The sequence below is a fragment of the Lagenorhynchus albirostris genome, chromosome 5 (assembly GCF_949774975.1).
Source record: "Lagenorhynchus albirostris chromosome 5, mLagAlb1.1, whole genome shotgun sequence".
In the NCBI taxonomy this organism is placed as follows: Eukaryota; Metazoa; Chordata; class Mammalia; order Artiodactyla; family Delphinidae; genus Lagenorhynchus; species Lagenorhynchus albirostris.
In genome coordinates, this window is record NC_083099.1 from 133,724,779 (window position 1) to 133,736,883 (window position 12,105).

The window sequence follows — 12,105 nt, forward strand, 5'->3', positions numbered from 1 at the left end:
CAAAGCCAGGGTGGGCAGCAGGGCTGGGGGAACAGGCAGGAGAGGTAGGTTTCTGTGAAAGAAAAAGGAAGCCTGACACACCTACCTCCTTGGGGTGAAAGGAGTCACTAACACACACACACACACACACACACACACACACACACAACCCCTTTAGGCAGAGACAAGAGTGGTTGTTATGGTGGATGCAAGTTGCTCCCCAAGAATGTCCTGAGCGTGGGAGGCCACGGCAGCTGTCCCCCTTGAGCCGGCCCACGGGGCCCCTGCCAGGGGGATAATGGCTTGCTGGCCCTTGCCAGCTGTCATACTTTGCATGCCGCTGGAGCTCCGGTCCAGCAGAAGGGGCATCCAAGTCACCAGCACCAACAAGCGCCAAATCCTGTGCCCATGCTGGGCCCACACGGCCACCTGGAGCCCTCTTCTGGGGCTCACCCGAGAGCACTTTAATACACACTGACCAGAGTGTCCTACTGACAGTGTCCTGGGCTGGGGAAGGGAGTTCTCCTTCCCCAAGACAGAGATTTGGGGAGGTTAAGGGCTAAAGACAAACATCAGGGACACCTCCAGCCAAGAGGGGCCCTGCTGGAGGGAAGAGCAACGTGTGTGTTTCCATCTCTGATTCCCGGGGCACCCCTGCCCATGGAGGGGGATGTTTAGGCCACTGTCCCAGGTCGAGCGTCTGTCTTTCTTGTTCACTTCCCCTTCCTGCTGGCGGAGGAAGGCCCCAGGAACCCCACCTTGGATGTGGGAAGAGGAGGAAGCCAGAGGGTGAGTTGTCTGGGGTCTACCCCAATCTGGTCCCTCAGCTACAGGACAGAGGGGTCCTCAGGGCGAGGACAAGCTTTGCCAGAGGGGGCTGTGCAGGATTCATGGAGGTTGGACCCTGGGAGCCGCCTCTTCTAGGACATGTAAGCCCATCAACTCCCCAATGCTGGCTTGGCATAGACTGCCCCCTCCGTCCATCCTTTCACGCTGTCCTCAACCATCCCCATCGTGGCCCCCTCCTCAGCTTCCTGGAGGCCTGGTCCAGCTGGAGAGAATTCTGGAAGCTGGCCACCGATGGGGCAGCTCTGCCTGTCCTGTCTGAAGGCACATTAGCAACCCCAGAAACCCACCACGCTCCCACCCTCTGGAAGCCTCAGTTTCACCATCTATGGCAGGTTTTTTTTTTAATGCCCAGTCATACGGTTCCCATGAAAATCAAATGCAAGCGCCTGTTGAAATGCTTTGGGAAACAGGATGCTTTAATAAAAGGGGGATGGTTAGTGAGGTCTTAAGACTTGAAACTTTCAAGGTGATTTCCTTGGTGTCTCTCCTTCCTGCCCCTTACAGTTCTGCTTGGAGACTGAGGTCCTTCCTGCTGAGGTCTCTTCCTCTCTCCCTAAGTGAGTCCCCCAGCCTGCTAGGGGGTCCTACCAGGCCCCTTCCCTCTCCATGAAACCTAGGGGAAACTTGGATTAAAGCACCGTTGGGAGTTTGCACATTTCAGGGATGAATCTGTGAGCTAGTAGAGATTTCACACCAATTCTTAGACGCCCCGGGGACACACAGTCCTTGCACAGCTTTGGGAGGATGAAGAAATGAACAAATGATTCCCACCCTCAAAACAATCACAGCCCAATGCAGAGATGTCCTCCACATAACACAATCTAGGCTATGGGAAAAATGATGTCAATGGTCTCCCGGGCGTGATGAGAGGACGAAGATGAGAAATCACCAAGACTCTGAGAAGACAGTAATGTTGGAGCTGAACCTGAGGCCTGGGCAGGATGTTATAGGCAAAGCTGGAGGTCAGAAGCAGAGATCAGAGTGAGCCTATGGGGAGAATGTTGGTGGAAGAAAACGGAACAAAGCAGCCCTGAAATCAGCAAGCATGGCCAGTGGGCTCTGAGAGCTGAAATCAGTCCCCGTTATGATAGGCCCTTCAACGGCACCCCTCTTCTTACACCAAAGGGGACCATGGTAGAGAAGCTCATTTTCTTTAAGTTACTGTCAATGTCAGCACTGTCCAGTAGAACTCTCTGTGATGATGAAATGGTCTCTGTGCTGTCCAATAGTTGGCCACTAGAGCCACTACTAAGCACCTGAAGCAACGCTAGGGCAACCAAGGAACGAAACGCATAACTTGATTTTATTGTAAATAATTAAATTTTAATAGGCACAGGTAGCTGGTGGTTACTGTATTGGATGGGAGAGGTTCAGATACCAAAAGGTCCTCTTTCCCATGCCATTTGGCCATGGGATAATGACGAGCTGCAATAGTATGTATGCCCTGGTGTTGGGATAGAAGACTTCCAGGGTCACTGAGTAATCGCTACTTTATTTGGGGAAGAGAAAAGTTCAGGTCCACCCCGAACAGATATGAGTGTGTGGGTGGGTTGTTGTTTTTGGATTTTGTTGTTGTTGTTTTCCTGCTAAAAGACCAATTTCTACGTGAGTTTTTACTTAAGCAAGAGTCGAGTCGCTGACAGAATGAATAGTGCCTCTTTTGGGGAGGAAAGAAATCCCACCCCCAAAGCTCCTTAGTCCCTAAAGACCTTTTAATCAGAGAGAGGGAAGAGGGAGAGGCTGGGAGTAACCATTCCAATGCTACTGGTCCTTGAGCCCAGAAATTTCGTTCTCAAACCTCGCAGGAAATCACGTATTTAAAAAAACCTGTTACAACCATGCTCATAGCGGCATTATTCATTCACAATGGCCAAAAGGTGGAAGCAAACCAAGTGTCCATCTATAGAGAGCTGGATAAACAAAACGAGGTATATACATATAATGGAATATTATTCAGCCTTAAAAAGAAACAAAATCCTGACACATGCTAAAGCATGAATGAACATTGAGGACATTATGCTAAACAAAATAAGCTGGTCACTAGCTTACAATATGATTCCACTTACATGAGGCACCTAGAGCAGTCGGATTCATAGAAGAAAAACGGTTGCCAGGAGTAGCAGGGAGGATGGGGAATTGTTTAATGAGCACAGAGTTTCAGTTTTGCAAGATGAAGAGTTCTGCGGATTGGGTGCACAGCAATGCACGTAACACTACTGAACTGTACACTAATAAACGGTTAAGGTGGTACATTAACTTATGCGTATTTGACCACAATTTAAAACAAACCAATATGCACATGTATCCCCAAAAGTAGAGGCACAGGGCAGAAGGAGGTAGGCACAGTTGTTTTAGCCTCAGCATGCCACCAGTCCTCCAAGAACAGCCGCACTCCACCCGAAAAGGCGCGTCCCTCCCTCCTTCCCTCCCTCCCGGAGGCCTGTCCTGTGATTCTCCATGGGGCGCGCACAATAATGTCCTTAAGCGGTGCCAGCGCTACCTCCGCGCAGGCCTGAGGAGCGGGTGGCCAATGAGCACGCGCCTGCGCCGGACCTCGCGCCCCCATTGGCTGCGCCCAGCAGCCCGCGACCCCTCAGGTTCCCAAGCCGGGTTTAAAGGGGTTGGGCGCGGGCTACTGCCCTGCCATCCGCTCCCCGCGCGCAGGTCTGCGGGGAGGGGCGGCCTGCTGAAAGGTCCACCCCGGGGCGTTCCTGAAGGGCGCTTCGGCCCTCCCCACCGTCCCCCAGATGTATTATGCGGTTTCCCAGGCGCGCGTGAACGTGGCCCCTGCGACCATGCTGCGGCCACAGCGGCCGGGAGACGTGCAGCTCGGGGCCTCCCTGTATGAGCTCGTGGGCTACCGGCAGCCGCCCTCCTCCTCCTCTTCCGCCACTTCCTCCTCCTCCTCCACGACGGCCCCCCTTCTCCCCAAGGCGGCGCGCGAGAAGCCGGAGGCGCCCGCGGAGCCGCCGGGCACGGGATCCGGGCCGGGCGCGCACGCGGGCGGCGGCTCCAGGGCAGACGCCAAGGAGGAGCAGCAACAGCAGCTGCGGCGCAAGATCAACAGCCGAGAGCGGAAGCGCATGCAGGACCTGAACCTGGCCATGGACGCGCTGCGCGAGGTCATCCTGCCCTACTCGGCGGCGCACTGCCAGGGTGCACCGGGCCGCAAGCTCTCCAAGATCGCCACGCTGCTGCTCGCCCGCAACTACATCCTGCTGCTGGGCAGTTCGCTGCAGGAGCTGCGCCGCGCGCTCGGCGAGGGCGCGGGACCCGCTGCACCGCGCCTGCTGCTGGCCGGCCTGCCTCTGCTCGCCGCCGCGCCGGGCTCAGTGCTTCTGGCCCCCGGCGCCGTGGGGCCGCCCGACGCGCTGCGCCCGGCCAAGTACCTGTCGCTGGCGCTCGATGAGCCGCCGTGCGGCCAGTTTGCGCTTCCCGGCGGCGGCCCGGGCGGCGGCGCGGGCAGCCCCGGCCTTTGCACCTGCGCCGTCTGCAAGTTCCCGCACCTCGTCCCGGCAGGCCTGGGCCTGGCCGCGGTGCAGGCGCAGTTCTCCAAGTGAGGGCTGGCCCGGGCCCGGGGCGCGACCTCGGCCCGGCCTCCCGCCGCCCAGCTTCTGCGCGTCCCCGCGCCCTGCGCCCCGCGAGAGCAGGGCCGAGCAAAGAGGGCATTTCGAACTTTCTCGCCCAGAGAAAGGGACTGTTGGGCGTCCCCCTCCCCGCCCCCACCCCGGGGAAATTAAAGTGACCCGAGCGGATGTTCGATAGAGCGTCGGGGCTGTTTGGGGGTTCTGGGTGGATTCCAGTTGCTTTGCGCAGCAAGTGCGCACTCTCACTGCCACTGTCACCCAGCGCTTGTCTCTCCCGGCTCCTGGAGTCGTGCGCTTCGCAGGGGGTGATGTGGACTTCAGGGCGCCATGCTAGCTCAGGGTGCGGCGGCAGGCCAGGCCCGAGGGGACCAAGGGGCTGCTCTCGGAGGGCGGGAGGGAGGGGTGACGGTGTTTTCTTCTCCTCGGCCAGGGGTCATAGGCGCCCTTGTTCCCAGCAAACAGCCCCTGTTAGAGGAGGCTGCCCGACCCCAGAAAGCCGAGAGAGACCACTTAGTCGGTGCAGAAGGTCTCGGGCGTAGCAGACGGACCGACCCTCTGCGGCTGGACGGTTGGCATCGCGGTGCCCCGGGAGGGGGCGATGACAATTCCCGGGTCGATGGGTGTGCTGGGTTGGGAAGTCCGCTTTCGTACCCCGACGATTACAGTGCAGCTTTTGATAATCGCATAACCGTGTGTTTCGCTGCGATTATTCGCTTTGAAATCCTGGGGTCTTCTTAGAACGGCAGTTTAGAACTCAAGATTCATCGTTTTGTCCCCCCTTCCCCAAAGGTAGCGTAACCAACATTTGAGCTTGCTTAAAAACAACCACCTTTCCCCCGCAGAAGGGGTTCCCGGAGTCCTAAAAAATAGGTAACAATGCGTTTCGCCGTTGCCGTCCTGTCAGAAAGCACGTTGTCTAATTAACGTTCTGCCTCGTTAAAAGACACGGAGGGGAACCGGGAGCCTCACACAGCAGGCTGCTCGGAGGGGCCCCACTGCGGTGGCGACGGCGGGATGGCGTTTTCTGCGCTGTCCCTTCACGTGCGGGGTCTTGGACCAGCACGTGGGGCGGGTCACCTGGCCGCTGTGCGATTGAAGAACTATCAGTACATTGATTTGTTACAGACGTTAACAAATTACTCCACCCAAGATGATTTCATGATCTTTCAGAAGCTTGCTTTGGATTTTATGTTTAAGGTTTTTGGTTGTTGGTAGTAGCCGAATTTAACTGGCATTTAATTTTTTTCCTCTAACTTTGTTTCGTTGCGCTGTGAAGAATCAACAAAATAAACATGTACAAACCTTATATTTCCCGGCTGATTTGTTTGTTAATAAAAGTGTAAGGTGCCCTGGTGGGTCCAGAGCCTCAGGATGAAGGGTAATCATTAAAGGATGCGGGTCAAAATTTTTAAACCCGTCTTCCTGATTTGTAAAATAATCCAATGGAGTCAACTGTGGGTCAAGTTCAGGCATCGCAGGTGAATGGGTGGGTGAGAGGAGGGAGGGAGGAATTCCAGGAATTAGTTCTTAGCCAAGCTGGGAGGGAGGGTCTTTTTACACTACAGTCTGAAAAATGGGCTATGAAATACATTTATGATAAAATTATTTTCTATCTCATCCTATTTCTCAGAAATGTACCTTTTTCTGTCTTAGTGGACAGAAGCTTAAACAGTATATCATGGCTATGAGCTTACCCCCATCATTTAAATCAGGTTGGAGTGGTCTCCCGGGAAATTATGACCTTGGACATCATTTTATTCTAACAAGTGAAGGAAACTCTTCTGTCTGATGATGATACAAAGAATTTGGAATGTGGACTTGCTCACATGCACTATTTAAATATTCATAGTTATTAATGAAATACAACCACATTTAAAGGTAGGGGGATCGTAGGGGAGAAATAGTGTCCCCTTTAACCTGTGGGAAATTAAAGAAAGGCCAGATAAGGTGATTTACTCAATTTTATCCACATTGGTTCATGTGAAGCATGTATACATTTAGGAAAAATGAGCATTCACTTTGGGAACACAGAAGGGATTGGTGGGGAGGCCTGCCGGCCAGATGGAATTGCCTTGCCTACCATCCCGGCTCAGTGTCTATTTACTCAAGGGGAGGGGCAGGAGAGGACTTGAGGGAAAGAAGTGCTAACGCACCAACCCATTTCGGGGAAGAATTTCTCATTCTTCCTGACTCTGCCGTCAGAAAATTCACAGGCTTCGATTATGACTACATTTGAATTGTGGCCTTCTGTGTATTTAACAGCTCTCTTTGCTTACCTTGCATCTTGACAATGGACAGAAAGAAAATGAACAACTGAATCAAAACCAAATCAGGTCGCCCCTGAAAAAAATATTTCCAGGATATTAGAAATAAACAATTCCTCCAGTAGTCCCGACTATATCACCTAGATGCCATTCTCATTTTGAAAACCATCTCTAAAAGAAGCAGAAAGCTATAGGGCAGAAAAGGGATGGGTGGTCTCCCTCCTGTCTCTGCTTATAGACTGGAGTAAGTACCAGTGCCTTATAGGAAAGGTAACACTGCATGTGATTTTTTTATTTAACTGAGAAAAATCACAACCTATCACGCTTTCCGGAACCACTAAAGATTACGAGTGAATTTCACAAGAATATGCAGGGCTATTTTGAGTATCACCAAAGTATTTAAGTTATCTGCCTGCATGTAGCATCTTATTGGCCCATGTGCCAAGTAAGATTAGCGGACCCCCTCCTTACAAGGAATTGACATCCCGAAAAGTAGCATCAGAGGGCATTCAGCAGTCCTGCAGAATAAAGGGCAATTATACACGGTGCCCCAAATGCAAAGTTAGGCCTCTGAGCGTATGTCTATGGGGGGGGTAACATATTCTGCAGGCGCAGTATTTAAGTGTAGACATGTATGTTGTAGAGCAAGGAGTTGCTTTTGGAAGTCTGCAGGCAGGCTTTCTGCAGAAGGAACAAGTTTAAGCTGGTCTTGGAAGCGGTTGGGAAAGCAGAGAGGGTGTAAGGCTCCTTGAGAAAGGTTCAGCAGGCTTCAGAAGCACGATGAAAAGAAACATGCGGCTCAACGCCAAAAAACGTTCCCTGCCTCCAGCCAACCACCAATTCGTGATCCCAGCGACGAGAGTGAACAGAACCTAAGGGGAAAATACACAAGGGCCCTGAGAAATTATGTTGTTATATGTGCGGGAGGCCAGGTGAACAATCAATCAGTAAACAGAGAGCAGATTAAATGCACTGTGGGGTTTCCGTAGCCTGTAGTGATGGTCTATTTAGAGGTGTTCTCCTCCAAGGGCGACTGATTGCACCAGCTATGAAAATACGACCTTGTAAAATGTATAACTTAGAAGGTAAGTCTCCTCATCAAGAAAGAGGCCCCACCCCCAGTATGGGAAGTATTTCACTTCACCAAAGCTCAGATTATTAACAACAGTGCTTCCATGTTGCCCGTCTGGTTCAGGGTCACCCGTCTAGTCTTTGCTGACTCCCCAGATATGCAGGTGAGGCTGGGTCCAAGCTGGAAGTCAATACTCAGAGTCTTAGCCTGCTAGCTAGACCTCACAGGCCATAAGGGAAGCCAGCCAGAAGAGGGACTTTGCTTTCTGCCACACAAGCACACATTATGAACTTGCTAAGAACAAGGTGGTGGTTAGGAAGAGCTTTTTCTCACCATGGCCTACAGCACATCCATTGGGAAAATGCATTTCCTCCAGAAGGAAGCTTTTCTTGCTAGCTCACTGCCCCTTCCCTCTTCTGCACACTCATAAGTATCGATAAGGAGAGTACCGCCTCCACTGAGGAGGCTCAAGAAACCACAGGTTGAAAACTGTCATGTTTTTCTAACAACAGCCTCACTTGTATCAAGCAACTTTTAGTTGTAGGGAAATATTGTTTTCAGGCAGGGTCCAGCTTCTCCTACCAAATATAAGATGTGAAAACAGAGTAGCAAATTCATCCTCAAGACCTAAACTAGCCTCTATATTTATGGAGATGTTGCAAATGACTTCTTCAAGCAGTTTCCATTCTGTCCTTTTTTTTTTAAAAAATTAATTAATTTATTTATTTATGGCTGTGTTGGGTCTTCGTTGCTGTGCGAGGGCTTTCTCTAGATGTGGCAAGCGGGGGCCACTCTTCATCGCGGTGCGCAGGCCTCTCACTATCGCGGCCTCTCTTGTTGCGGAGCACAGGCTCCAGACGCGCAGGCTCAGTAGTTGTGGCTCACGGGCCTAGTTGCTCCGCGGCATGTGGGATCCTCCCAGACCAGGGCTCGAACCCGTGTCCCCTGCATTACCAGGCAGATTCTCAACCACTGCACCACCAGGGAAGCCCCCATTCTGTCCTTTTTAACTAAGCCCAGCATAAAAGCTGAAATGCCTGATCAGAACTTAAGCCAAATTCTTTCTGCTCATGTTGAATCGGCCCCTCCATTAGAAGACTTTCCCCTTTGCTTCCAGCTGATGTTGACAGGCCAGAGCTCAGACGCTGAGCTCAGGACAACCAAGTCCTTAAACATTACAGGCTGCCTGATGCTCGAGGGCATCACGCAAAGGGAGCGATTTCTCCTTCACACTCAGCTTTCCTCAATGACCACAGAGGACAGTGACCCACTGCCCGGGACAAAGGCCACAGATGCCAGATCATCTCTGAGTCCCACAGAGTGCCAGTGGGGCAAGAGACCCTAGGGGTTATCTTCCCACCCTCCTCCCTCCCGATCAAGGCAACTGTGGCCCAGGAAGGTCACCAGCACGCCCGAGGTCCCCAGGTAGACAGAGTCGGCGATGCCAGGGTCCAGTACCTGCTTTGAAGAGGCAAAGGCTGCTTCGTTGGCTTGTCCTGGTGGGACTGGAGTCTCCTGGAAACAGGAATCCCGGCAAGAGTTGAGCACATCCTTCCTGTCCCCTGGAAAACCGCTGGCCTCTGGCCCCATCCAGCCTCTGCGCTCAGCCCTCCGTCTGCCCCTGCGAGTAGCAACCGGAAGCGGCAGACTCAGGGCCAGTCCCCTGCCAGGTGACCTGGCTGCAGTTTAGTCACCTGAACTTTATCCAGCAGCCTTGTCCCAAGCCCCGAGGGAGGCCCAGATTGGTGACAGGGAGCGGCAGAGGCAAAGCAAACCTTTTGAGAGATCCTCTGATGGTTACATGTTTGTCATTAGGGTTTCAGAAAGCATCGCTCAGAAGGCAAGGGAATAGACAGCTGACGGACAAGGGCGGCAGGGCAGAGGGGAAAGCAGTGTCTTAGGGGCTTCCACTTTGGGGGCTGCCTTTTAGTGTTTCCATGGTGACACTCAGTGTTCTCACACTCATGGACCCTGATTTTCTCAACAGTACGGGCTTACTTTTTGCTGAGTGTTTTTCTTGGACGCGAATGTTTCTCCAGCAGGCTGCCCGGCAGTAAGTGCTGGCTGCCACCAGACCCCAGGATAGAGGACAGGCACCCCGATGGGGGCCCTGAACGTGGAACACCAGCCAGAGGTAGATGATGGATGGGGCTGAGAGAAAAATGCTCACCATAGGCCCCAGCGCTGGGATCCAGAAGGGCTATTGTGTCCCAGATGCTTCTAAGTAATATGGGTAACTCCTTAGAGGATGCCAAAGGGATACAGCCAGGAGACTCCAAAATAAAAAGATCAGGTAAGAACACATCGGTGGGGAGAGTGCGGGAGAGAAAGGCCACCTCACCTGGAAGCGGCCGGTGGGAAAGTGGAGCAGCTGGTAGTGGGGGTGGCAGGGCAGCCGTAGTAAGAATGAAAGTGGTCTTGACATTGACAAGAGCTGGCATGGCGTTTATCAGGTACCAAGCAGGGTTCTAAGCATTTTACGTGCGCGACTTCATCTTGTAGGCGCTACAATTACCCCATTTTACAGATGAGAAAACAGAAGCGTGAAAAGGTAGAAACTAAGGAAGCGGAGGCCAGTTAAAGAAAGTCATGGAACCAGACACTGAAAGAAATGAGGCTTTGTCTGGGCGTGGGAGAGCCCTCCCTAGGTTTCTTTCCTCATCCTCAGCTCTCAAGGTCAGCACTCCCGCCCACCTGGACTCCTCTGGGCCCAGGTCTGGCTGTGGTTGCTACTCTCAGAATGCGTCTAATCAACGTGAAGTTGAGATTCAACACGTCCCCGCACACAGTGAATAGATGCTCCAGTTAATTCCTCCTCTTTCTTGAGTTAGAAATGCCCTGAGATCAGTGTGGTTATTTTGGATATTTCACTTCTAGCTTTTTTGTTTGTTTCATTTGTTCCACTTTCTTTTTTTTTTTTTTAATTTTCAACGTTGCCAGATCTGGCTGCCATGAGGAAGGACGGTAGTGAAATACCAGGGATTGTGGGTGTGCCGGAAGGCAGACCTCACGCAGCCTGCACCTTCAAGACGGTGTGTTGTCCCTGGTCCTGCTGGTGTTCAGGCAAAAAACCAAAAAGCAAAGCAAAAGCTTTGAAGGTAGTGATCACTAGGTGTCCTCCAATTCAAATCTTTTTTTTTTTTTTAAAGCAACCCTAGGGGTTGAGCTATTCTTTTTCATTTTATTTATTTATTTATTTACTTATTGGCTGCGTTGGGTCTTCCGTTGCTGCGCGCAGGCTTTCTCTAGTTGCCGCGAGCAGGGGCTACTCTTCTTTGCGGTGCTAGGGCTTCTCATTGCGGTGGCTTCTCTTGTTGCAGAGCACAGGCTCTAGGCACTCAGGCTTCAGTAGTTGTGGCACATGGGCTTCAGTAGTTGTGGCTCATGGGTTCAAGAGCACAGACTCAGTAGTTGTGGCGCACGGGCTTAGTTGCTCCGCGGCATGTGGGATCTTCCCAGACCAGGGCTCGAACCCATGTCCCCTGGATTGGCAGGCGGATTCTTAACCACTGCACCACCAGGGAAGTCCCAATTCAAATCTTAAAATCCAGAGTTGAGCCGAAGTAGAATCTGTAAAGAAAATTTTGAAGATAACTTGATACCATTTTCTCTACGTAGGGAGTATTTTGTTGCTGTTATTATGATTGTTTGGTCTTGTTTGCTTGCTTCTGGCACTTTGGGTCACGTCATTCCCTGTGCAGTCCTGGTTCTTCATAGCTTTTTACTTTATCAGGGACAGTTAGAGTCAGGAGGCAAAACCAACAACTTTCTCATCACCGGTGGAGGGAACAAAACAAAACTGGACATCACAGCATCTCATTTAATAGACAGCTTTTGAATTCACTCATGACGGTGTAATCCATGGTTCCAGGGGCTCTGAGATGCCCTCTGTATTTTATACTCACAAAGACCCAAAGTAACTCGAAGGGAGAGTTGTCAGCTCTGAAACATAAACCATCCCCAGGGAGTGTGTGAGGGAGGGATGTGCTGAAGGGGGCTAGTGGGGCAGACCCGCACCCACGGGAGGGACAGAGATGGGGGAGAGTCCCTTCATCTCCCCATCGCCTCCACCCCTGGAACCCATGCTGTGCTCCAGCGCAAATACCGATCTGGTCTCCCATCTCCTTTCCACCCTCCTGTTCCCTTCCTATAGAGTCTTACCTACGCACTGCCTCGTGCCTCCCATCTGTCCTGCCTCGCCATTGGTTACTCTGCTCACTGGCCACGTGACCTTGGAGAGGCTCTTCAGGCTCTTCAACTCTAAGATCTAACACTAGGAGCCGCCTCCCTGGGGGTTAAACGAGGCAGTGCATGTCAATGGTTAGCATGGTGCCTCTTGTAATGGTGGTTGTTT

General features: G+C 52.1%; 1 protein-coding gene across 1 annotated transcript; it reads left to right on the forward strand.

The window, feature by feature from the left end:
• The first annotated feature begins 3,483 nt into the window (after positions 1-3,483).
• On the forward strand, positions 3,484-4,751 carry OLIG1 (oligodendrocyte transcription factor 1). Its single transcript, XM_060149438.1, has one exon. The coding sequence runs from the start codon at positions 3,576-3,578 to the stop codon at positions 4,386-4,388; it is 813 nt and encodes a 270-aa protein (XP_060005421.1). The 5' UTR covers positions 3,484-3,575; the 3' UTR covers positions 4,389-4,751.
• Positions 4,752-12,105: the final 7,354 nt, after the last annotated feature.

Excerpts from the sequence above, each read along its gene's own strand:
- OLIG1 (XM_060149438.1), top strand. The coding sequence starts at position 3,576 with ATGTATTATGCGGTTTCCCAGGCGCGCGTGAACGTGGCCCCTGCGACC.